The sequence below is a fragment of the Eucalyptus grandis genome, chromosome 3, assembly GCF_016545825.1.
Source record: "Eucalyptus grandis isolate ANBG69807.140 chromosome 3, ASM1654582v1, whole genome shotgun sequence".
Taxonomy (NCBI): domain Eukaryota; kingdom Viridiplantae; phylum Streptophyta; class Magnoliopsida; order Myrtales; family Myrtaceae; genus Eucalyptus; species Eucalyptus grandis.
In genome coordinates this window covers 6,934,070-6,960,578 of record NC_052614.1, presented here as the reverse complement: position 1 = coordinate 6,960,578, position 26,509 = coordinate 6,934,070, and the positions used below count along the sequence as shown (strand labels likewise).

Here is a 26,509-nt window from a genome sequence, read left to right as displayed (position 1 = left end):
CTCGACCTACAAGATTTCCCATAAAATTAGGCTGCTTCCTAGGATGGTTTAGCCATTCTTGTTAAGTAGTAGAATTAATTGCCTTCCCTCTGGTATATCCAGAAACAGAAAAAGGTCAATCTTTGGATCCAACATATCTGGTGGAATACAAGATCATTTAAAGAAATTGTAGACGGCTAAACAGCCATCCCCTCCCATCTCCCTTCAAAAGACAAAAAGAAAAGAAAAGATGATTAGACCTGTGAAAACATCTCTGCTTGGGACAAAATGCCAGATGAACAGTATCTATTCCTGCTTAGCTGTTGAAAATAATCAAATAAGCGAGAACTTTGAAAATCCAAACAAGATTGCATTAACTGCTTTTGCTTTCTGTCGGATGTAACCCGACAATACCCAGCAACATATTGGAAGAACTATCCCGCCAGAAGTATGCTAAGTGCAAGAGAAATGGCTGTTCTTCTAGATGTCCACCCATTATTCTACTAGCATACAATCATTTCCAATTCATAATTCTACATAAGCAACTACGACCTGGGCAGCAAGAACTGCGCCACAGTAGAAAAGAAGAGAGAAAGATACAACACCGCTTAAAAGTGGGAAAAAGCAGCTGCGAAGGCAAAAGAAAGAAAGAAGAAATCTATGCTTGATGTTTCTAGTCTGTCTCAAAATCTCCTCTCCTAAAAATTAGGCCACAACAGTTTTTGGTTTGACTCCAATCTTTTTCCAAGATATGCTGGGCATAATCTGTTTCTTGTCAATCCGATCCTCATACTTTATTGCAAAGTTAAGCAGTGAATCCAAAAGGGAGTCTGAAAGAAGGTGCGGCTGGAGTCCCAAGTCAATCAGCTTAGTGTGCTTGGCATTGTAATAATGTTCTTCTGCTTCCACTCTTGGATTTGGTACATTGGTGGTTTGCACGTCAAGCCCAAGCTTGGCTCCAGCTTTCGTAACAAGGGCAGCAAGTTGATTGACAGAAAATTGCTCAGTGAATTGATTAAAGACACGGAACTCGCCGGGATTTGCTGGATTTGCAATAGCAAGCTCAACACATTGGACTGTATCTCTTATATCAAGGTATCCCCTGGTCTGCAAAGTATAAGGACAGTCACGAAAAAACAAAAGAATGAAATTAATGGAGAAAAGGGTATTAAGGAAGATGAAAATACATGGATCACTCCACAATACATCCAAGGTTGAAAAGTCACTTTATAAATGACTCTGAATGTTGATCATCTCCGGACTTTTAGCTTCATTAGGACAAAGTTTTGGCAGTGCTTGAATGTTCCCTTTTATTAAAATCCAACACTTTGTGATAGATGCCATAGAGATGTTTGCAGAAGGAAGGCGTTAATCATGCGCATGCAGTCAAAGAAAGAAATTTTCCCCTTGATGATCTCTGATAATCCTCAAACATAACTGCACTTCAAGTACCTAAATCCCACTGAAGTTTCTCTGGAAAGGACTTCACTTTGGAGGCTAGGCCCTTGCTTAGACATATCAAGGTTCTTGTTGTGCGTGATTAGTCACATTGGAATGGAATGATATCCTCTTTCTTTCCAATTATGTGTTTGTTTGGCAACACTGGAATGGAATACCCATTTGCCTACTTGAAGGATTGGGTGATGGTGATCCCTTTCATTTTTCTTTAAACAAAAAATTAATAAATACAATTATATAATTTAAAAAAATCAGGTATTATTAATTATTAATTAGTATAATTCAACTAATTGCCATTTTTTAAATTATATTCTATTAATTAATTATTTTAATCACATAAGAAGTTCATTTTCTAAATAATTGTAAATTACAGTTATCAAAATATAATTAATGAAATATAAATACTGTTAAATATTTGATAATTCTACTTTATATTCAAGAAATTTCAATTAGTATACTACTCATGCAAATACATACTATTTGAACTTATTAGAAAATCCCATTCAATTCCATTCCCATTAACATTTTTTTTGTTACAACCAAACACAAGAATCTTCATTCCATTCCACAGTTTACCAAACAAAAATATGTGGATTGTCATTACATTCCATTCTGTTCTATTCTGTCTTATTAAATGCAAAACAACTAAAAGTACAAATCACAGTTCAAGAGAACTATAAGAGGAGGTACTTTTAATTGAGGTGTGATGAATAACTTCATAAGCAACTATAAAAGCTTTACCATTTAGAATTTATATATTTAGGCTATTGTTGCTTATATTGAAGGAAAGTAAACAGCCAAAGATGATATGTATAATCGGCATGTGGAGATACAGCCACGCTACTTGTAAGCAGAAGATTATTACCTGGCCCCCTTTGCCATATACTGTAAGTGGATGACCAACTGCAGCTTGAACGCAGAACCGATTCAATGCAGTTCCGAATACTCCATCATAATCAAATCTGTTATTGAGCTCCTCATGCAGCTCAGTCTCGTCTGTCCTCACCCCATAAACCACTCCTTGATTTAAATCCGTTGCTCTTATTCCCCAGGCCTTGCAAGTGAAGGCTATATTGTGCGAATCATGGACCTTACTTAGATGGTAAAAGGAGCTAGCTTGTTTTGGATAGGGCAAAGTATCCGTTCGTCCATTATGAGTGATAGTTATGTAGCCCTCCTCAATATCAATGTTTGGAGTTCCATATTCTCCCATAGTGCCCAACTTCACCAGATGACACTCCTCTCTAAACTCCTTAATAGCAAAGAGCACATTAAGAGTTCCAATGACATTGTTGTGCTGCGTAAAAACAGCCCTTGACCGATCTATCATGGAGTAAGGAGCAGATCTCTGCTCTCCGAAATGGACAACAGCATCAGGCTCAAATGAATTGAAGGATTCTGCTAAGAACTCAAAGTCACATATGTCGCCAATGTAAAGCTCAATATTTTTCCCAGTGATTGATTTCCAGCGCCGGAGACGGTTGTGGATTGAGGCAATAGGAGTCAAGGAATCAAGACCAAGTTGGTGGTCAAACAGCCGACGGACAAGGCTATCCACAATGGCAACTTGATATCCTTTGTTGGATAAATGAAGTGCTGTGGCCCAGCCACAGTAACCATCTCCACCAATAATCATGACTCGCTGCATCTTGGTTGAACCATTAGAGTGCTGGTAAGAGCTAGAGCCAGCTTGAGTAGGTACCTGTTGGTTCAGAGGCACTGCTGTCGATTGAACAATAAAGTTTCTCTGATGTTTCTCTCGTCGAGAAACAAGACTCTCATATGGAATTCTTGAACTTTGTAAACCCCAAGAAGAAGGAAATGCAGTTGGACCATGACCTGATCTTTGAGGGAAAGCTTTATTAGTGGTGGAGATCTTCAAGGAGCATGACGTTGAAGAAACTAGATGAGCCATATTGGTCTTATTTTCCTCCCACTACCGAGCACATGTACCTGAAACTTTAGGACACAGACAGCAAGAAAATAAGCCACGGTACTCGCAGTTCACCAAAACCCGCAAAACATTGCCACTTGCGCCATGAAATCTAGCTCCCAACTCAAACGCCCAAAAGAATAAGTAGTTCCAGTTCAGGAAAATTCAAACCAGCTAATTTCAAAATGCACGAGAAAGTCAATTCTGAGCAGCATCTCAGATGCACTCTCAGAAAAGCGAGGTCTAGCGTCAGAACCACGTCGACATTTACACAATGCCCACAAAGAATAAGTAATCATCACATACCATAATCACACGACTCCAATGAGCAGTGATTAGCCTGGCTCAAGCATCTCCACCCACATTATTCTCACCCCAGCAAATTTGGAGCTTCCATCAATAAAAAAAAACCCAAAAGACCAAAAACAAAAGAAGCGCACAACCTTGATGTGGGCTAACACTAACCCTGTACTCACACAGGATAATCAGCTCGACAAAACACCAGGCGAATCGAAGAAGCCGCCATTTCAGAGAATAAACGCGACAACCCAGAACCCCAACATACGAATCAAAACCAACGCCGAAATTTCAACCCTCCTCCGAGGCTATAACAGCAAGCACAAAAACGCTCTCGAACATCAAGAAAATACCAGGTTTAATCAAAAGAAAAGAAAAGAAAAGGCATAAAGACGGCCAAGACTGAAGCTTGAACAAGAAACATTGATCACCTCGAGGTGGAGAAGCGAGCCTATAGAGAAAGCGACCGCCTTTCGAAATGGCGATGGATCTTATGCTGTAGAGGGGTTCTTGCCAAGCGTCTAGGATTTCACTGAGCTCGAGAGGAGGAAGAAGAAGAAGGAAGATGAAGAATCCCCCGGAGAGGAGGGGGCATATTCGGTTTATCTGATTTTTATTTTTTTTAATCCCTTATTTTTGTCATTTTCCAGAGGGGCCCCGACCCGGGACAGTACCATCGGGTCGAGCCCGATCCTGTCCGATCGGCTTGAAAACCTGAGAGCTTCTCTTCTACTCCTTCTGTCAGCCTATCAATGAGTTGCTCGGTAAAAACCACCACAAATCACAAATTATAATTATTATTGTGACGCACTTACCACTAAAAATCACAAACTTGTATCAATGTAACATAAATCATTAAAAATTATTTACATTGATGCTAAAAAATAAATCTTTGTAGATATAACGCTCACATAACTTGACTAAAATCTTCTGATTAAACATTGATGTAAAGTAAATATGTCATATAAAACAATAGGTATAATTTGAGATTTTGACGTCACAAAAAATAGTTAACAGTAAATGATATCAAAATGGACATGATTTTGGATTTTTATGACTTTTTTCCCTATATTGCAAGGACAACTATCTGCTAATTCGTTGGACAGTCGAATGTAGTTCATTCAAATTCATTATAAGCCTCTGACACTTCATTGTATCAGATCGTCGGATGCTTAGATGATCTACATTTCATATGACATGTCAAAATCCATGACCAATCTTCAATAATCGAGCATAGGGCATGCTAGCGGAAAAGGCTGACGAGCTTCGAGGCGGGTGAAGGATTTTTTTGCTACCGTATCCATTCAGAGTGTTGTCATCTCGATTATGAAACCAACAAGCACTAGACTACTAGCCATATCGAGAGATATTCAGAAGGTTTTTGGTCAGTAAGAGCAGCCGAAATTCACCCAAAACAGACGGACAGAACAAGATCAACCACAATTATTGGCCCGGATTTGGCATCAACCAAGCCATCTGCATTTCATTCCCAAATTGCCTAGGACACACTATAATCTGACACAGATCATGCTATAGTATTGAATAACGACGCTGCAACTGCTCACATAGATCGGCTGGTCCATAGCCCAGTCTGTTCTCCTAACTATGCAGAGCACAGAGACATCAATTTAATGATGTGCCATCATGTTACATACTTGCCAAGTCGATGCTACTAACTAGCAAGTCCATATGTTAAGAAATATCGAGGCAAAGCACAAGATAATAAGATGATGATCTGCAATTTATGTACAGTACCCACGAATCGGATCTCGGACTTTACCAAGAACCAGCAGAGAACGGCTCAACTCCTCGAGCGTGGGAAACAAAAACGTCCCTTCAATAAGTCAGCTGAGTAGTGAGTACCGGCACAAGATCATATGGTGCATTAAAGGTAAAATAAGAAACTCATGCTTTTCATATATATGTAACCCAAAATAACACTGCGGAACTATAAGTATGACGTGTTCAAATGCCGCCGGAGAATTGACAAGCATAAATATTCAACATCTCCAGCACAGAGTTCTTCCTTAAAATTAGCTGTGGCCGCTCATCATAGATGCTCCAATCACAAGCACAGCGGTTCTCCGGTTTGTGTTCGTATCACAAAACCAACCGGATCACTTCGGAGAACAACCTCAACTCAAACCACTGGGACCTTCTTTCCATCTTCAATGAAGTAAATAGCAGCCTCGGGCACCTATATTTCACGGAAAAACAGGGCCAATATCAGTTGTAAGCTAATATGCCTAATCAAAGCTTCATGGATTGTTGGAAGGTGGCAAAAGGCAAATGTTGTCGCCATGTGACAAGCATGTAATAAAGACATACAGCCAGTTTGCTTTCATAATCAAGAGATCAACAAAACCAGTGGAGGTATATAAGTTGCAAATTGTGAAGCTAAGAGCAGACAGGCTGATTTAACTAGCTCAAATAACCAGGAGTATCACCAGCAATTTAATCTACCTCTCTCACGGCTCTCAAATTAACAGAACCAGGAGTGGCTTACGCAAAATTAAACTCTCTAACCACCAGCCGTTAGTTTGATGATCATTCCTGACCTTTATGTTTATGATATCGTGCTTTCGTTGATTCCAGAAAAGAGGGACAAAAGGCAAAAAATAACTATATTCCTCAGAAATAGCTTCAAGCTGTGGCTTGACCCGAAAAGGGGAAAAAAAAGCTGTGGTATATAACAAAGATAATAGTCAAAGAGAATTACATCAGGCCAGGTGTCTGTGAGGAACTCCACAATATCAAGGGATATGTCTCCTTGAACATCAATTTGCTCCTTGTCAGTCGGTCCCTAAAATGACCACCGATTAGTAAGTCCTTCAGAGAATTAATAGAAGCATCAAAGTGCCAATTCATGCAATTTCACTAACCTTAACAACTGATGCTCCAGTTGCAAACTTCTTTCCTAACTTTTTCGAAGCATCACTCAGTTTAATGCCTGAGATGAAACACACAGTAAATTGACTGACAAACTCAACCTAAATGATGAATCATCAGCCACCAACAATGAATGTAGAAGAAGGAAAAGCATATTACTCACCAAATAGTTCAAGTCCTTTGACAACAGTGATACATTTGCGCTTATTACGTATGACCTTTTCGATCACAACTTCTTGCTTGTCCTACATAATGTCAATGTTATTACTAATGCACATCGTTACTAGAGTCCACAAATAAGAGATAAGAGAACAGTATAACTGATAAATACCAGCAAGCAATTAAGGCACGAGAAATATATTTTAGATTAAAGGGCGGGCCATTTGTTATTCTATATTTGTACTGAACCTCATATATGGTATACAATCAATGGCCAAAAATACACACATGCATGCATGCTCGTACATAGACACAATGCACCAAGCACACTATAAAACCAGGTCTCCTCCGTGAGAAAGAAAGATGAGGATAGTAACTCAAGACATGAGAGCAATGGGCGAATCGCAACTGATAGCAAACCCATGCCATCCCTAGTTTGCAAGAAGTATCACAAATTTCTGCTCACGAGATCAAAACTTTATAGCAAATAGAACAACAATAAAAGATACAAAGATGTCAATCAAACTGGTAGATGTGTCTAATCAGGAAAAAGAATAAACCGTCCTCTAAAAGGAATTACAAGAATCTAATACAGATAAATGTTGCATCTCTAAGAAAATTTCTGAAGGACTCACTTTGAAACAACTAGGCAAAATTACTCAGGATAAATCACCAAGAGAAATGACTCCACCATGACTAAGGTTCAATGCACCGAGATCCATATTCAGTGTCTTACCTTCTTCTTAACTTTTCCGCCAGGGAGACGTTTCACTTCTTCTGGCTTATTCGAAGAAGAATTCCCTGAAGTGGGAAAGATATGATGAAGTTTAGCAAATTTACTCTATCCGACTAAAAAACATACATATGTTAAAATAATGACACTCATTGAAAGAGAAAGATGCTGCCACCTAGAGATGGAATTCATCTAGCAAGTCACAACCACAGTACTGTCATTGTTCAATGAGTTCACTCCTCCAAAATAGACTTTGCATTCTACTGAAGAAAGGCAATCTACGGACCGTAATAAACCAGGATTTCACAAAGCCTGCTCACAGTTTTAAGATTTGCAGACATGCTAATCATATTTTGGAGCGAATCGAGTCATTAGTTTTTCCATCCATATTTGAATAGACTTTGCAAATCAATCCAATAAACAGCCACGCTAGCCACAAGCTTTATGTTCCTCTACTAGGCCCCTTCAAAACCAATCCGTCCAGTAATGCTTGGAGATGATAACCCTCAAACCTTTTCTTCCCCTCAGAAGAATTATGTGAAAAGAAGAGAAAAAGCTCACCGGTAGGGGCGGTGGAAGCGGTGGCACCATCTCTGCCGCCGCCAGAGGAGATTCCGACCGACTGGAGCTGCTCAGACACCTTATCAGCCTCCTCCTCTGCACATCAATCACCACAATCACACAAAAGCCAAAAAAATAAATAAATAAAAAACAAAAAACCCACATCACCATCGAAACATCCCACGTTTCCCAGCTCGTACCAAAGAAGAAACCCACGAAGGATGCGAACAATCCCCCAAAAACCCACAACCCCAGAACCCAAGATCATAAACAAGACCCAAAATCTCTAAAAAAGAAAGACAGGAAAAGGGTCGACAAAAATTTCCCACCTTTGAGAAGATCTGGGTAGAGCTCGGGGGCGTTCTTGACGAGCCAGGGCTTGCATTTCTCGAAATCGGGGCCGAATTCGCAGTACTCGGCGGGCAGCGAGCAGGCGGCGCAGTACAGGACCTTGACGGGCTGGGGTTTCTCCGCCATTATCGAGGTCCGCAGATCACGAGCTTAAACTGCTCGTGGGTTCCGACGAGGCCGGAAGAACCGATCGACCAAGGACGCAGCGAGGGGAGAGGCGGCTTCTCGTTTTCGCTTGTAAAGTTTCGAACTTTGGCGTCAATTGTGGTTGCTGGCTTGTGCTCCGATGCGGCCAAATCCAAGTTGGGTCCTGTCCGAGGAGGGGAATTGGGTTCCTCTTTTGCTGAAAGGCAATATATGCTTCCACTTCAAGTACAATATAACCCCTTCTCAAAAAAAAAAAAAAGTACAATATAACCGACCAGGAGAATATCTTAGATACACTTTTTTTTACCCTTCTTTTTTGAAAAAAAAAAAAAAACTTTTTCACTCGATCTAAATTTTAAAAAAAGAAGATAAATTTAACATTTTTTTTTATGACCGAGGGGCCGCCAAAGATCGCCGGGATTAGATGACCCTCTAGTGCTCAGTAGGACTGGTAGAGCCTCTCTACAAGCTGCTATTTAGACCTAAACGTAACATAGTATATCATCTCGAGACCCCACTTGTGGAGCCTCACCACAAGCCACTATTTAGATGTAAACTCTTGGGGGCTGGTCCAGTAAATCACTCTTGAAATCCCTACTTGTGGGGCTTCGCCGTAAGATGCTATTTAGACTAAACCCTTGAGGGTTGCCTAGTAAATCACTTCTGAGACCCCCAATAAACCACCCCTCCACCTCTAAGACCCCCACCCGTGAGGTCTCGCCGTAAGCGGTTATTTAGATGTAAACCCTTAGAACTTTGCCCACCAAAAAAAAAAAACAGACCCCACTTAAGTTGCGGGCATCCGGAGACTCGAACTCATTCTCACCCTGAGGTGAGATCCCTACTATGGATGGATTATATTTAACATCTCCCTACCACGTAAGTTCTAAAATTTTCACAGTATACGAATTCGCATCTGATTTTTTATATTAAATTTTGGATGATAATTCATATTTTGGTTCCCCAAATGATTTCAAAATGTTAAAAGTTATGTACGACACTTACTTTAATATTAAATTTGTTCGCCGACCCACTTAAATATCAAATTGGAAAAAAAAAAAAACGATCATGTAAATGCTTTTAACAAAAATTCCAACCATAAAAATTACATGATTTTTATAATTAAATTTTTATCTAATGTGACATTTAAAAAAAAAAATCAGCTCTTGTGAATAGATAGTTGTGTAATATGACTTTGTTCCTCTGAAATTCTTTTCACACGCGTTCTCCTTGTTCACCATACTCTCCATTGCCGCCGATGGAGCCACCACCCGCCACACCCAGGACCATCACCTCCTCCGTTGCCTCAATGAGTTTGGCTAGAACATCGCCATTAACCCATCCATCTCCTTCAAGAACCCCCACCTCCACGACGCTTATGGCACCCTTCAAGCCCTGGAGCAGGCCATCATCTCCCAACAACTTCACCGCCAACTGGGTCGGCCCCTTCGTTTGAGATTTCACATTAGTATCCATCATGGTTGCTTGCTTTCTATCACCGGTTATCAGAGTCACAAGATTCGCGATTAAGAGAACCACAATAAAAAAACCCCAAAGTATGCACCAATGACTTCACTAGAAAAAATCCTCTCTCGAGGAGTTTGAGAAGTTTCATCATTGGTCATCCTTCTCCATCACTGTTTGAACATCATGGCCATCGTCGATCGAGCTATTCATCGCCTTCGAGTCTTGCTGACCGTGCCTCTATTGTGTTTTATTTTTCTGATTAGAGTAGGCAAGGTGATTGGCGTTGGCGTTTACTCGTTCCTCCTTCACCAACGCCAGTCACCATCGCCAATCGCTGACGGCTCTAGGACATCAGCTGTCTAGTTTGATTGTCGTTTGTGACCCTAAAATCGCACCTTCAAGGCCATATCCACTACCGTAAATCTTCCGTTCTGCCCACTTTTTGGCCATGGAACGTGAAGTGTCTGAAGCTTGTTCATTACTCCCTTGCTGGCTTTGATCTCCGTCGTCCACACTTCCAAGTGCTTCTTTTTCCAACTTGATTACCAATCGTGACTAGGATTTGCTTCATCGACCACGTAATACTTCGCCCTCAATTTCAATGAGTAAGAGATCGAGACGACATCGCCCCGGCCCGAGGGGGGGATTGAAAAGGTCTGAAAAGGTAATACTTTGCCCTCAAGCATGTTCATTACCAACTATAACATCTATCCATCTACATTGGGGCCACATCGAAAAGGTTTTGATATGGGGTTGTGGTTTAGGGTTTTTAATTGGAAATTTCTTTGCAAATTGTGATTTACAATTCATATTTTAGGACAAATCACGTGGACGATGTCAGATTGGGCCATATATGCTTATGAGGCACGTCAACAAGTCATGTCAAATTGAGAAATTAATAAAAAAATGGCTACGTCAGATTTCTGATGATATGAGACTTGAATAATTTTTTCTAAGTAGTATTTAAATGATAAAAAAGCTTTTGACACTAAAATAAATATCAAATATAACTTTTGGCATTTTTAGTGTCATTCTCCCTTTTGTTGCAAGTGTCCTTTGCTTTCACTAGAGCAAAAGAAGAATCAATTTAATGACATTGTAGAAATGATCTTGAAATTGAAATTTGTCTCTCTCTAAAATAAAGCAACCTTCAACTTTCCTGCAAAATATCCATGCTAGTTAAAAAGACAAATATGATTTTATCAATAAATCATGGTCGAAATAGTTATTTAAATCATCGAGGAAAATTAATTTGTTATTATAATTTTTTTCATATTTTGCAGGCACATTAGTGTGTCATTATCATACTAAGTATATTTGATAAATGCTAAAGAAAACTCTTGACATGACCCCTTAACATGACTCCTGATATATTTAGGGATGATGATCGACGAGGTCCTTTAACCTTTTCAATCGGTAAAATGTCATCCTCAAACCTTTTTTTTTTTTTTTTTTTTTTTTGGGGTCCTTAAACTATGTATTCGGTTTTGTCGAAATTGAACCTACTGTTAAAGTATTTAATGAGTGCCATGTTGGCTCTTACTTGGCATGCCATGTGGCCATTAAAAAATTCAAAAACTGTCAAAGAGAAAAATTTGCAACAAAAAGAAAGTGCTAATAATAAGAAATTTCCTTGGTCCTTAGCATGACCTTAAATTGCTACGTTTATTGGAGTCAACCCTAAACATAAAATGAGATAATGATAAACTCCGGCTCAGTCTTCAACTTCATGATGGGGGCTGGCGACGAGGGTAGAGGCGGTGCCATGTTGTCACAGGGCATTAGGCCATGGCCCTCGCTAGCCTTGCCGTCAACAAGCGAGGGCGCTAACCCTTACTGTTCATCCATTGAGGATCATAACCCTCACATGGATCTAAGAAAAATCTCGAAGAGAGTGGTAATCTTCTAACCAGATCTACAATGTCAAGGGTCCCTTGTTATAGATCTATCAATAAGGATCGTCGCTCTGGATTTTGTCGGTAAGAGTTGCCAACGTCCCTTGTTTTTTGTGGCCAAAGTAGCGACCCTCGATGTGGTACTAGCCCACACCACGACAAGATTCGGCTCTTTCCCGTTCAAGTTGAAACTGTTCGCAGCCTGTTTTCTTTTCCAAAACGGACTTGCTGATGAATGCAGGGTGCTGATGATAACGGGAAAGTCGCCATGCGACATGCCACATAAGAGTCGACATGGCTCTTAAGGTCACGTGAGCGTTTTTCATCAAGTATGTTTATAAAAAGACTAATTCGAATAAATAAATATGTAATTCAACAATCTAATTGCACATAAGAATAAAAATTTATATTGCACAAATCGAAATGTTATGTCCCATGCATCATCTCATATTGTTATTTATTTATGTCAAGCAAATGTAAAAAAAAAAAGATCATTAAGGAAGCAAAAGAAATTGGCATGAGTGAAATACACATCGTGAGCTTTTATTCTTGACTATAAATATAGGTTTGCGTTGGTCTTTGCCTAATCATTTCATTTCATCGTCATCCCTGAGAAAACGCAAGAGCACCTTTCGGATCAACTCTAAATTCAATATGTCCCAAAAAAAAAAAAAATATATATATATATATATATAGAATTTCAAAAAGGAGATTTGAATTTATCCCACTTACACGTATAAGAAATGGAAAACGATTGATACCAATTCTTTTTTTGGTTTAAATAGATAAATGAATCGGTCCAAAATAGATCATATGAATACTTATATAACTCATCACACTTTAGAAGAAAGTTAATTTTCTAGTGATACAATCAGTCGAGTTTGATTTTTTTGGGGGAACTCACCGACTGAATTCCAAACCATTCTCCGAAATTTAAGGTCGAATGCTCTAATTGCCCTTATATTCAACTAAATTCGAATTTAGCATAGGGTTTCATGATTATGAGTGTAATTTGTACATAAATATAACTCGGAATAGCAACAATTCCAATGATGGGCCAAATGGGCCCTCATTCATTGGACCGGGCCCCCAAGAACGCCAGGAGCACGACCCACCCAGCCCAGAGAAAAAAAGAAAAAATAAATTCGGGCGTGACATGGGCCATTCGATCTTTCCCTTCATTTGGAAATCGAAAGTCATAACAAATCCAAAAATTGGGCAATTTAATTGGCAACATTCATGTCATTGTTGTGCACGTTGTTCCTCTAGTTGTGCTCCTATTTCGCGCTTCGTTCGCATCCGCATCGCGTGTCACGTAATCTTGCGCACACGATAGGAAGATTTTGAGGAATCTATATATGATGTGCATTTGCTAGCAAGTAGGGGAAGACAAGTTATATTTGCGAACCATGGCAGAAAATTATCTTGCAGAGCATGAGATTGACCCCCATTTAGAGGAATAGGGTTTTGTTTGTGGGGTTTAATTGGGGAGAAATGCATATTTGGGATAAAAATGCCCATGTCCCGCCGTAAGAAAGCCGCACATGATCGGCAATTGATCACCGGGAGGTGCTTTTCATTTTGAACACGATAGTTTAATTTGGAGACTGTTTGAGGTAAGTGTCACTTTAGAGACTCTATCAAAAAAATGCATTCAATCGAGAGGTACTTTGAAATTCCCCCAACATATAGTTATGATATTGGGGGAGATTCACACAATATCACCAAGATAATAATTCTCCAATTCTTTTATATGATATGCTTATTATTAGTCTTTCGAGTTAATAAAATTATTATTTATTTTATTTTATCATGTAATTTGACATGGCTCTAATATAAAATAACATATAATTTTCTCCCACTCTCAGTATCAACGTAGAGCTGTGGAAAGCAATCACGAAAGATGCTATATTTACTATCTACTTGTAGTATCATTCCGTTTTTTAATTAGAGCATCTTATGTTTTCAAGGCATTTTGTCGCATTCACAATAATCATAAAAAAAATTAAAAAGTTAAAAGTATCGTGAATCGAAAATCACATGAAAGTCATGGAAAGCTTTATTCAAATTGATCTAATCTCGTGACAAACACCAATTAAACCCTAAAAGAGATGAATCAATGCATCCTAATCCAAAAACATCACTCTCACAACTCATGATATCCGACACCAATTTGCAAAATCGTCATGTCATCCTCAAGGGAGATCACATATACTCGGCAAATCCGCCATCAATAACTCGATAAAAAAAAAAATTAGAAAGCTCAAAACATAGAATTGGCTAGTCTTCATGTACCTAGCTAAGAAGGACCCAAATTGAGATTCATATATGAACTCAAGCATAAAAAAATAAAAAATGATAATAAAAAAAAAGATGAGAATCAAATATTAAAGAAAGTAAGATATTTTGTTAAGAATATCCCATGTGGTGGTTGGGCATATTCTAAACTCACGCACAAAAATAAACGGCCTATTCTCTCTTTTGGGTCGTGTAAAAAATATATGGACGGTTCCGATTTCATTTTGATTCCGTGGAAGCAAACCGGGGATGGCCCCATCCATTGCCCTATTGACCAATTATAAAATAATGTTTCGATTTCTTTTTTAAAAAAGAATCCTGGTTTTGCACCTAACGTTCACTTGGGGCGAACTACCGTTCAAGATCAAGATCCATCAAAACAGGAAACGCGTACCATCCAAATTGAACCGGATCGCATCGAAAGTTCATGAGAGCGTGCAATGCCTTAACATCTCTTCTCTTAATTTAAAAAAGGATAACGACACAAATGATCCTTAAATTTTGACTCAATATGTAATGTGATCCCTAAACTTTAATTTAATGTCTAATGTCATCCAATAATATCTAATTTATCTAACGTGATTCTAAAAATTTTGGTAAATATTCAAATATGTCCATAAGCTATACAATAATATCCAACGTTATCATTCAATTAATTTTTGTGTTTAGGGAGAATATCAAACATTATTAATTTGAACATATATCAAAAGTTTAGGGACAATAATGAATACATTAAAAGTTCTTGGATAATATTACATATCGAGTTAAAGTTTAAGGACGGTATTAATTAAATCAAAAGTTTAGGTGATCATATGTTGGTTGAGGAGGGGGAGAGGGAGGGGGACAATACAAAAATGTTATTGAATAATAAAAGATAGATTTTGTTATTCTGGTATGACTGTCACCCACAAAGCTTGGTCGCATAATCCATAGACGTGGAGCAAGACATGGTTCTTAGCGACTAAGAAAATATGGGGTGGTCCGGGACTGCCACGTCAGCGTGGTCCCGGACCACTCACGCAGTGCCATGTGTAAGGGCTTACATGTGGCACCGCATGAGTGGTCCGGGACCACACTGACTTGGCAGTCTCGGATCACCTAATATTTTCTCGACTGAAGTAGGCTGCACACGTGGCCCACATCATATGACCCTACACCTACCAAATGCTAATCATGTCATGCCCATATATCTCAAATTAGAAAGTAAGAAAGGAACGGTCGAATGATGGAACCGTACGCACCCAGCTATTAGAAGCACCCCCTCCGTTTTGTTTCAAAAGGAAATGGCCCCCGCTTGCTAATTTTGAAATTGACAAGCACTTAAATATTAATTCCTTTTCATTATCTCATGTAGATTTATTTCATATTTTATTAGGTGATAAAATAAGAATAGAAACTTTTCAATGTTGAATTTGTGTACTTCACTTTAGTCCTTTTTATACAGAAGAAAAATTCAAATTAGGTTGACGTGGGGCCTGACCATTTCAATCATTCTCTTTCGTGGGGGCGAGAAGATCCGGACATGGAGGGAAATGATGAATGTGGGGTGCGAAGATTTGGGGACAATGGGTCGTGTAAGTGCTGATCTTTTCATCTGTTGACTAGACAATTATTACTGAGATGGCAGATATTTAACGAGTTTTATGCTAATAATCATATTTCTTATCGAATTAATTTAGAGTAAATTCGACACAATTTTATAAATTTGATATTTTTTAATGAAAAGTATGAAAAAATTTCAAATTTATTGTATTAATTTCAATTCAAACCTAAATCTTTTGTGATTGTGCCAATTAAGTCAATTCATCCAAATTTGACAAGAAATTGCTTACATGGTTATTGACCACTTTATGTGATAAGATGAGTGCTACCATAGATAGCTTTTTAATTTTTCTGAGTTTTTTATTATTTTTTTCTCTATTCTTTTCCCCCAAATTGTGGCTCGGGCACAAACGAGGGCCAGTGGTGCTTGTCCGGCTCTCGCCAGCCGACAAGGCAGAGCCGAAACGCGTAATTAGTCTTCTTGAACGTATGGTGTAATATTCGTGATTCTCACTATCGAGTTAATCGCGGCCGGAAAGGATTTAAAATAGAAGTCATCTAAAAAAATTGCAAGTCCTGAAAATCTGACCTCTGATTTCGCCAGCCACTGGATTTCAAAATAGCCATTTCCTTTTTCTTTTCTTTTCCTCGCATGAATCATCGCGCTGCACGCACTTCCTGGCCTGGCTGGAAGATGCCATGTCCGTTGTCCTTGTCCTTCTGCCCCAAAACATTATCCAAGTCCGGAGGTCCCAAATGGCCTGAAGAAGGATTGCACTTTCAAGCTTTTTATCAACTAATTTAATTAGCAACTTACATGCATCCTGGTCGTCGTTATCCTCGTCATTATTATTATTATTATTATTATTATTATTATTATTATTATTATTATTATTATTGTTGTTGTTGTTTTGTTTTCCAGTCTTTGAAAAGCGGACCATACATCTTTTATCCATGGATCGACTATTATGTGTTGGAAGGGATGGCCAAAACTTGTTGGCAGAGTATATACCATCTTTCACAAAAATAATTATTCAAAAAACCAATCACTGACCAGATATAAAGCATATTAGTAAAACATTCGTTAAAATGTTTTAAACCTAAAAGAACTCAAGTAGCAATCTTCATGATGCACAATTATATGTCATGAAATTGTCATTCTTGATTAGACGGTCAATTAAATAGTAATTATGGATACACGATTAGATTGGTTCTGGACATCGAGATTGGATAATTATTTATTAAAAATGTTGCATTCACTAATGTAAACCAATTTGTTTTTCATGCTGCAATACGTAGTTATTATTCCCGTTCGCATTTTGTTAGTCATTGATCTAAGAAAACATTTTGGAGATCATCTTGTAAATCGATCATATGCATGATTATAATAGTACTTTCATTTTAATTAGATAAAAATATAGTGTAAATCATAAGTTACGCGACCATTGAAAAAGTCTTATTCAATTCAAGTCTCGCGATTTGCTGTCTCGTAACCAAACAAAATTAATCAACATTCCACCCCATTCACACAACGAATCAAACGGAGAGATTTAAACCCTTGTTCCATTTCATTTTATTTTTTTTACCTTCTATTCCATCATACAAAAATATAATAAAAAAACATCATTAAAATTTCTCCCTCAAATATTGTTTGATTTACGTAAAATAGTTCTGATTTTTCTTTATGAAGATTGACGTCATTACAAACTAACAAAAAATTCAAAATCCGACTTAGCAACTGTAAAAGAATTTTTTTTCTAAATATGGTGCTAAAGCTTTGATGGAGCGTTTGTTTGGTACAACTTATTCGCAATAAATCTCGACTGCGAAACGGGTGCTACATTTTTCTTTGACAAATACTTTACAACTACAGGTCATTTACAGCTAGAACCACTTCTGGCGGGTTCTAAAGAGCCGTCCCACCCAACTTTTGGATGTTGTAGCTTCAAAACATGCATTACAACTTTACAAAAAAAAAAAAAAAAAAAAACATGCATTACCAAATACATATGTCACAACATTGTCAATGATTTCTAGTGAAAATTAGTCATATGGACTCAATTAGTAAAATAAAAAAATTATTTATGATTCAATTGACAAAATTGAAATGTTTAAAACTTAATTAATAAATGCAATAAGATTAGAACTTTTTTAATTATATTCCTCAATTGCATTCATATCCCAATTAGGCCTTAAATGCAAAGATATTTTCGCAAGTCAAGGGCTTGCTTTCTTAGCTCCTAAGTTTTTGAATTAATTACTCTTAAATCACTTGATCAAGAACCTAATGCAGTAACATCGCCCCCACACTGTGCACACAAATCAAAATTTTTGACTGGTGATACCATGCAAGATGATGGTGTCCATATTAACGATTTCAGACTAAGAACATTTTGTAGATCATCTTGTAAATCGATCATATGCATGATTATAATAGTACTTTGATTTTAATTAGGTAAAAATATAGTGTAAATCATAAGTTACGCAACCATTGAAAAAGTCTTATTCAATATAAGTCTCGCGATTTGCTTTCTCATAACCAAACAAAATTAATCAACATTTCATCCCATTCACACAACGAATCAAACGGAGAGATTGAAATCCTTGTTCCATTTCTTCTTCTTTTTTTTGCCTTCTATTCCATCATACATAAATAATAAAAATAAACATCATTAAAATCTCTCCCTCAAATATTGTTTGATTTACGTAAAATAGTTGTGATTTTTCTTTATGAAGATTGATGTCATTACAAACTAACAAAAATTCAAAATCTGACTTAGCAACTGTAAGAAGTTTTTTCTAAATATGGTGCTATAACTTTGATTGAGTGTTTGTTTGGTACAACTTATTGCAATAAATCTCGACTGCAAAACAGGTGTCGCATTTTCCTTGACAAATACTTTACAACTACGGGTCATTTACAGCTAGAACCACTTCCGGCGAGCTCTAAAGAGCCGTCCCACGCAACTTTTGGATGTTATAGCTTCAAAACATGCATTACCAAACACATATATCACAATATTATCGGTAATTTTCAGCGAAAATTAGTCATATATACTCAATTAGTAAAATAAAATACTATTTATGATTCAATTGATAAAATTTAAATGTTTAAAACTTAATTAATAAGTGCAATAAGATTAGGGCTTTGAATTATATTCCTCTATTGCAATCATATCCCAATTAGGCCTTAAATGCAAAGATATTTTCGCAAGTCAAGGGCTTGCTTTCTTATCTCCTAAGTTTTTGAATTAATTACTCTTAAATCACTTGATCAACGACCTAATGCAGTAACATCCCCCCACACTGTGCACACAAATAAATTTTTTTGACTAGTGATACCATGTAGGATGATGGTGTCCGTGTTAGCAATTTTAGACTAAAATTGATCAAATGGACAAAATGTGAGAAGGTTTATAAACCAATTGACTAAATCGAAAGGCTTATGACTGAATTGGCAAGATATAATCCCCAAAAGCAAACATATCCAAATATATTCAAATAGTCCCCAAAAGCAAAGATATTTTCGCAAGTCATCCACATGTTTTCTTAGCTATTAAGTGTGGCTTGACTATGAACCTGAAGTAGTGACCTCACGGCATCCCCCAACCAACACACACAAATAAAAAATACTCCTTCTCCAATTGGGTTCATCTAGCCAAGTTTTGATCACACTTGACAGCCAATGTCATCACACAGGATGGTCGATGCCCACGTCAACTGTTCTCCGACTTAATCAGCAAAATGCAAATAGGTTTGGGGCCTCGATTGACAAAATCGAAAGGTTCGTGACTTAATTGGCAGGTATAATAGGATCGAGACTTTCTGAATAACCCTTTTCGCGATCGCAATTATATCCCAAGCGGGCCCCAAAGGCAAAGATATTTTCGCACGTTCAGCGCTCGCTTGTTTTCTTAGCCAATAAGGCGTGAATTAATTATTCCTTAATCACCCCGATCAAGAACCTTAATGCAGAACCTCGCACGCTCCCAAATCAAAAACCCCTCCTTTCCCCCGACGTTTCCTCTCTCCCTCTCCCTCAATCACAGAAAACGCCTGAAAGGGTAGAGATAGAGAGAGAGAGAGAGAGAGGCCGGCGCCACCGCGTTCGAATGGCGGACTCCGATCGCCGCTCCGTCACGGCCGAAGAGCTGGCGCGCCACAACAAGCCCGGCGACCTCTGGATCTCCATCCAGGGCAAGATCTACGACGTCTCCGAGTGGGTCAAGGACCACCCGGGCGGCGACCTCCCGCTCCGCAGCCTCGCCGGCCAGGACGCCACCGACGCCTTCATCGCCTTCCACCCGGCCGGCGGCGCCGCCTGGGGCCGCCTCGGCCGCTTCGACACCGGCCGCCGCCTCGAGGGCTACGCCGTGTCCGAGGTGTCCCGGGACTACCGCCGCCTCGCCGGCGAGTTCGCCCGCATGGGCCTGTTCGACCGGAAGGGCCACATTACGCTCGCCTCCATGTGCTTCATCGCGGCGCTGTTCGGCGCCAGCGTGCTGGGCGTGCTGGCGTCGGAGAGCGCGTGGGTGCACCTCCTCTGCGGCGCGATGATGGGCTTCCTCTGGATTCAGAGCGGGTGGATGGGGCACGACTCGGGCCACTACCGGATCATGGCCGGGCCGGCGCAGAACCGGTTCGCGCAGGTCCTCACCGGCAACTGCCTCGCCGGCATCAGCATCGCCTGGTGGAAGCGCAACCACAACGCCCACCACATTGCCTGCAACAGCCTCGACTTCGATCCGGATCTCCAGCACATGCCCTTCTTCGTGGTGTCCTCCAAGTTCTTCGCCTCCCTCACCTCGTGCTACTACGACCGGAAGATGAACTTCGACGCCGTCTCCCGGTTCCTTGTCAGCCACCAGCATTGGACGTTCTACCCCGTCATGTGCCTCGCCCGCATCAACCTGTTCGCCCAGTCCTTCGCATTGCTGCTGTCGAAGCACAAGGTGCCCAACAGGGGTCAGGAGATTCTGGGTCTCCTCTCGTTCTGGATTTGGTATCCGCTCCTCGTCTCGTGCCTCCCGAACTGGGGTGAGAGGATAATGTTCGTCATCGCGAGCTTCGCCGTCACCGGAATCCAGCACGTTCAGTTCTGTTTGAATCATTTCGCGTCGAGCGTCTATGTCGGTCCGCCTAGTGGGAACGACTGGTTCGAGAAGCAGACCGCCGGGACTCTCGACATCCAGTGTTCGCCGTGGATGGATTGGTTTCACGGCGGATTGCAGTTTCAGATCGAGCACCACCTGTTTCCTCGATTGCCTCGATCCCAACTCAGGAAGGTTTCCCCTTTTGTGAAGGAACTCTGCAAGAAGCACAATTTGCCTTACAGTAGCGCGTCTTTCTGGGAGGCGAATGCTATGACGCTTAGGACGCTTAGGACGGCTGCGTTGCAGGCTAGAGATCTTGCTAATCCCGTGCCAAAGAACTTGGTCTGGGAAGCTGTTAATACCCATGGATGAATTTGTCTGACTAGTTTTAAATTTTGCTGAAGTGCCGCCATTTATGCCTGCTGAGATCAGCTGATGATTTTTTATAGGATCATTACTGATGTTTGATCATTCATGGTTGCAAAATAATCCATGTTTCTCGATGATTGGAGGGTTTAGTTTTGTTGTTTTGGATCTGCAAGTTTGTTTGGTCCACCCATCTTGTTTCTGATAGGTGTTTAAGCATCGATGAAGAAGATGTTCAGGCTGGCAAAATTCTTTCTCCTCATTCTGTTTCCAGCATTTATTGCTGATGAGAAATTTGTGCAGTGCCGAGCTTCATTGGTTTTGTATCCGTTTGGTTCATAAAGTAGTTTCAATTCGTGTGGCTTTTATCCTGCTTTGGAGATTGATGCATTGAAGCATCTGAAACAATGTGTCCTCTTTACTTCTCTTTTTTCCATTCCCCTGTTTTCAATCGTGTACTGTGATGATCAAACTTTTTAATCCTGGCACTTCGACCTGTGCTCCTTGCTTACCCCTTAGAATTCCGATGCATATACGATGCTTCTCATGCAAATCGAGCCCGCTTTTGCTGAAACTCAAGATTAGAAACAGGTTAGGTTGAATATCGATTCAACGATCGCTGTGAATTCAAGAATTCGGAAGAAATCTCAATACTGCTCTGCTCTGTCTCTGTCTCTATCTATCTCTCAATGATATTTTCCGTTTTGTGCCGTCATGCCACTTTGAAGGGACAGACGCAAGTGGTCCTAGTCCTGACAGAACATATGGATCCCACATGCGCAGATCATGGTATGTATAGCAACAAGAATCAATTTTTGTGGTTGTATGTTAGGATATGACCCAAACTGGATACACAGCCAGTGTCGTTCAGGCAAAGGCAGCATCAACTGCTGGACCACCACGGCCATCTTCTAGTGGACAAATGCTAGTTTTGTGAAGAACCTGTGTTGTTGTGTCGCCTATTTACAGCTGCATTCAAGTTGTTTCGGAGCCTGATTTTTCTGGGAAATGCTGTTGGTAGTGAAGACTGAGTCCAAAGGCGCTTTCCCTGCAAGTTGCCATTTTGGTCGTACCCAAATCTTAGTAAATGTTCCGACTTTTTGGTGGTGCCGCTGATTAGGGGAAAGTTGTAGGATGCTGGAGTTGCATCGGACCCCACCCGTCACATGTTGTGTGGACCTCCAGTCTTACGTGGGTCATTCCATTGCAGAGCGCAACAACGAGCGATGATAGTTGGGTCGTGTGCCGTGTCTTAGCGAGTATGAACTGTTTTGCATTGATGATGTTTTTGTGAATGCAACCTAAGCGTTTATAGGATCCAGTCCTCACGTTCGGAACCAAGCGATGCGTGAGAATACGTGTCAAAGATGCATGCATATTTCGCGCTGGGCTAAAACCTCGAGCCTGTTTACTTCATGAATAGAACTTGACTGGCCGGCAGGCCAACGAATGCATTTGGCGTTCCCCTTTTTTAGCATCTACGCTTGGATTGAGGCCTGAATTGAACCACTTTTTTGTCTTAGGAAGAAGATTTCACGGTTTCTTCGGCGGACCATGGTAAATTACATTACAAATTACAATTGGTGATCTGTTACGTCCAGACCACCTATCTGTCAAAAAATTGCAGCGTTCCTTAAGCGAAAGCAAAGGATTAACTCTGGCATTAGAGTTCTTCGTACATCCACACCAGGAATAGGAAAAAAGATGCAGGATTGTATGATTATACTCTGTTATATCATGACAGGACAGAAAAGCAAAGGGTCGGAGAGAACGGAAGCTCAGCATTACAGGTAATTAATCTCTCGCGACGGCATCAACATAACCAGAACATGATAATTAACTGCTCAAATTAGAACAAAGAATATAATCAAATAGGCATGTATATTACTAATCGGCTACACACTGGTAGAGTACGTACCCTGTAACTCTGAAAGAGAGGAGCTCTGGTTTTCATTATCGTTTACTGGAGGGTGGAAATAATCGCAGATCCTGCTTCCCCTGCCCTCCTGTCGAGATTAAACAAGATGTATTTTGCCGGCACTCATCACTTTATAGATCAGCTGCTAACGCAGTTGAAGTGCTTTCAGACCGAGAAGGCGAAGAATCAGAAGACAGATTATTCACTGAACAATTCGTCGGGTCTTCTCCTGCGCCCTTGTTCCTGATATCTTCAATCATATTGTGAACCACGCTCATTTTGGGACGATCCCTCGGCAACGTAGCCAAACAGAGCAAAGCCACTTGCAGAAGAGCCGTCATGTCTTCTTCCATTTCCTTGTAACCCATCAATTCGAAATCGAACACCTCCCTCTTCCACTCTTCTTGGGGCACGCGCTGAACCCACTTCACCAAACTCGTCTCTCCCTCTCCGGTCGCCATTTTCCCTGTCAGAATTTCAAGGACGACAACGCCAAAGCTGTAGACGTCGCACTTTTGTGTATATTTCCTCTGTGTGCTTCCATGATTGTTGTGGAGAATCAGCTCCGGAGCCGTATAGGTGTTGTCTGATGGCAATGGCGAAGGCAACAGTTGGTGGAGACCGATGTTGGAAATACAGGCACTCCCTGAATCATCGACTATGATGTTCGATGACGTGACATGTCCATGGACGAGCTTCGCATTGCTATACTCGTGAAGGTAAGCTAGGCCACTCGCGGCACCTGCAGCTAGCTTTATCCTGGCGGTCCAATCCAATGGAGTCCTCCCTGGTCCTCTATTTTCTGTAACATTCGCAATTCATCAGTTATAAATAAAAAGGGGCACTTGCAAGTTGCAGCAACAGTCAGTGTTAAACACTATCTAACTTGTCAACCTAGAACTCAATACAATTTGCACTTGAAAGAAGTTTAAGAACCCCTCTCTCTAGTTTGCGCTTTGAATTTTCCGCGGAATTTAGAAGTCGAAAAAGATGAAAATTTGGGCATTCGCATGCTAACCCCGGGGGATAAAGCATTAACCAAGTAGAAGCACTTGCCACTTCTATACCAAGAAACAGAACAAGGAAGAACAACAGCGTGTGAACAGTCGATAACCACAATTTGCACAAGAAATGACTTGTCTGGAGATGCAAAACCATTGCATATGCAAAGAAACCCCAATCAATCAACATATCAGAAAGATTCATACTGCAAATTGCACACAGTCTGCAACAGAAGAAGGAACCATTTTTTCGAGCGCAAAACAGAGACCATGTCGAGATGATGAATTTCATAAGGGTGATAAGCACAAACCATGAAGCAGAGAGTGCATGCTTCCTCTGGGCAGATAGTCATAGACCAAGAGCAATTCATCCTGGGAATGATAGAAAGCCCTCAAGCTCACCACGTTGGGGTGCCTCAGACCCCCAATCTCCTTCAGCCTCGCGTCGACGTCCTTCCTCCTCCGCCGCAGCACCTCCCTCACCCTCTTCACCACCACCGTGCCGCCGTCGGCCACCACCACCTTGTACGTGGTCCCCACGCCCCCCTTCCCCAGCAGCTCCGCCGACGACCGCAGCAGGTCGTCCACCCTGTCGAACCCCCTGCACCCGTCGAAAACCACCAGCTCGCCCCCGTCCCCGCCGCCGACGCCGCCTCCGTGGATTCCGTACGTCTGCTTCTGAGCTCCGGTCTTGACCTCGCAGGGGCTTTCGCTGCGGACGCGGCGGCTTCTCTTCCTGTAACAGCACCACGTGACGGTCGCGAGCGCCGCCGATACTGCGACCGCGTCGACGGCGACGATCGACAGCACCGTGCGATGGTCGAGACGCTTCTGCTTCGGAGCGATCGCCTCGGGCTGAACGGTGTCGATCGCCGCCGTGTGGTTGGAGCAAACGGACGGCAACGGCTTCCCGCAGAGTCCTTTGTTTCCGGAGAAGGCCGTCGCCGGGAAGCGCCACAGGGACGTCGGAATTCGCCCCGCGAGCTCGTTGTCCGAGAAGTTGGCGTCCGAAAGCGACGGGAACGAGTCCACAGCCGCGCCGAGAGTTCCGGTGAACGAGTTCGCCTCGAGCCGGAGAGTCAGCAAGCGCGGCAGCCGGGCCAGCTCGGCCAGCGGGATCACGCCGGTGAAGTTGTTGTGCGAGAGGTCGAGCCGCCGTAGCCGCCGGAGGTTCGGCACCCCGGCGGGGAAGTCGCCGGAGAAGCCGTTGTACGAGAGGTGGAGCTGCTTAAGGTTCGGCCACGAGGAGAGGTCGACGGAGAAGGACGCCGCGAACCGGTTGCGCTTCAGGCTCAGGACTCGCAGCTCGGCCAGCCGAGCCAGCGGCTCGACGTAGCCGCTCAAGTTGAGGTTCTCGAGGACGAGCTTGGTGACGCGGCGGGTCCGCGCGTTGCAGGTGACGCCGAGCCACGAGCCGCCGCAGGGGTCCGACGAGTTGGCCCAGCCGGCGAGCGAGCCGGAGGCGTCCGCCCATGACTTGAAGGCCAGCAGCGCGGCGGAGTCCGGCGAGTCGGAGACGGCGACCGGGAAGAGGAGAGACGAGGCGAGGGCGGCGAAGAGGAGGAATCGCGCTGCGGACATCTCTCTGTTTTCCCTCTCTTTTTCCCGGCGCGACTTTCTCGGGAAAGCTGGAGAAGAAATTGAGGGAAAATGGCGAGGCCTTCTTATTCTCGGCATAGCCGTTGGAAGGGACGAGAGAGACGGGGCTGTTTGGACGCGGGGGCTAATGAATGCCCGACGAGGATACCGTGTCCTGGAGCGCGTCCCTCATGCGCCGCACGGTGCATCCATGGCGAGGCGGGCCAGGGCTTGGGTTCGGAGAGGTCATCGGATGGGGTCGGGTTCTTGTGAGTCCGGTGCATCACGGCCTTTGATTCGAATGGATGTCACGCGAGGATCGAATGATTTAAATGATCGCGGCGTACCGAGCTCATGTCGGCATAGTCTACACAATGAAAGTTTCGTTTTTGGCGAGCATCTACCCAATTCAATTAAGATGAAGAATGAATATAAGCAGGGTTAGATGTCGGACGCGAATCCTAAAATTTTTTTAGAATGATGATCTTGGAGGAGATAGAAATAAGCTAAATCAAAATGGTGAGATTATATGGGTGAAATTGAAATTAATCAGCTAGAAATGCATTTTGAAGGGAAGACTCATTCAATTAAGAGTGCTCAAAATCATAGCCGTACCAAATGGACAAATTCGTATGCCCCAATATAGACGAGCTAAAATGAATGATTTCTAAAGCGGGTCAAGTCCCATCGCATTATAATACTTAGGGTGTGCTTATTCATTGCAAACTTCATGATTAAGAAAAATATTTTCATGCAAATCATTTTAAGAAAAACGGTTAGTTTTCATTCGTTTGGTGATTAAAATGAAAGTTTTCCTTCTTACTAGAAAGGAAAGTTATTTTTC

At 41.5% G+C, this 26,509-nt stretch overlaps 4 protein-coding genes across 5 annotated transcripts; 1 reads left to right on the top strand and 3 right to left on the bottom strand.

The window, feature by feature from the left end:
- Positions 1–328: 328 nt before the first annotated feature.
- Positions 329–4,271, bottom strand: LOC104436309 (UDP-sulfoquinovose synthase, chloroplastic). 2 transcript variants are annotated; one of them, XM_010049044.3, is made up of 3 exons: positions 4,099–4,271; positions 2,303–3,396; positions 329–1,086 (listed from the first exon to the last, which is right to left on the bottom strand). In XM_010049044.3, the coding sequence occupies exons 2-3, from the start codon at positions 3,350–3,352 to the stop codon at positions 685–687; spliced, it is 1,452 nt and encodes a 483-aa protein (XP_010047346.1). In that variant the 5' UTR covers positions 3,353–3,396; positions 4,099–4,271; the 3' UTR covers positions 329–684. The 2 variants fall into 2 exon arrangements, with proteins under 2 accessions (XP_010047346.1, XP_010047347.1); XM_010049045.3 differs by having other exon boundaries at positions 2,303–3,390.
- Positions 4,272–5,552: 1,281 nt separating this feature from the next.
- LOC104436308 (translation machinery-associated protein 22) lies at positions 5,553–8,728 on the bottom strand. The gene is made up of 7 exons (XM_010049043.3): positions 8,339–8,728; positions 8,010–8,105; positions 7,452–7,516; positions 6,720–6,801; positions 6,550–6,617; positions 6,387–6,470; positions 5,553–5,864 (listed from the first exon to the last, which is right to left on the bottom strand). Exons 1-7 carry the CDS (start codon positions 8,484–8,486, stop codon positions 5,808–5,810), a joined length of 600 nt encoding a protein of 199 aa, XP_010047345.1. The 5' UTR covers positions 8,487–8,728; the 3' UTR covers positions 5,553–5,807.
- A 10,923-nt stretch (positions 8,729–19,651) lies between these two features.
- On the top strand, positions 19,652–21,604 carry LOC104436303 (acyl-lipid (9-3)-desaturase). Its single transcript, XM_010049037.3, has one exon. It carries the CDS (start codon positions 19,822–19,824, stop codon positions 21,172–21,174), a length of 1,353 nt encoding a protein of 450 aa, XP_010047339.2. The 5' UTR covers positions 19,652–19,821; the 3' UTR covers positions 21,175–21,604.
- Positions 21,605–22,861: 1,257 nt separating this feature from the next.
- LOC104436304 (probable leucine-rich repeat receptor-like protein kinase At1g68400) lies at positions 22,862–25,829 on the bottom strand. Its single transcript, XM_010049038.3, has 2 exons — positions 24,399–25,829; positions 22,862–23,888 (listed from the first exon to the last, which is right to left on the bottom strand). The coding sequence occupies exons 1-2, from the start codon at positions 25,762–25,764 to the stop codon at positions 23,218–23,220; spliced, it is 2,037 nt and encodes a 678-aa protein (XP_010047340.2). The 5' UTR covers positions 25,765–25,829; the 3' UTR covers positions 22,862–23,217.
- Between the last annotated feature and the right edge of the window lie 680 nt (positions 25,830–26,509).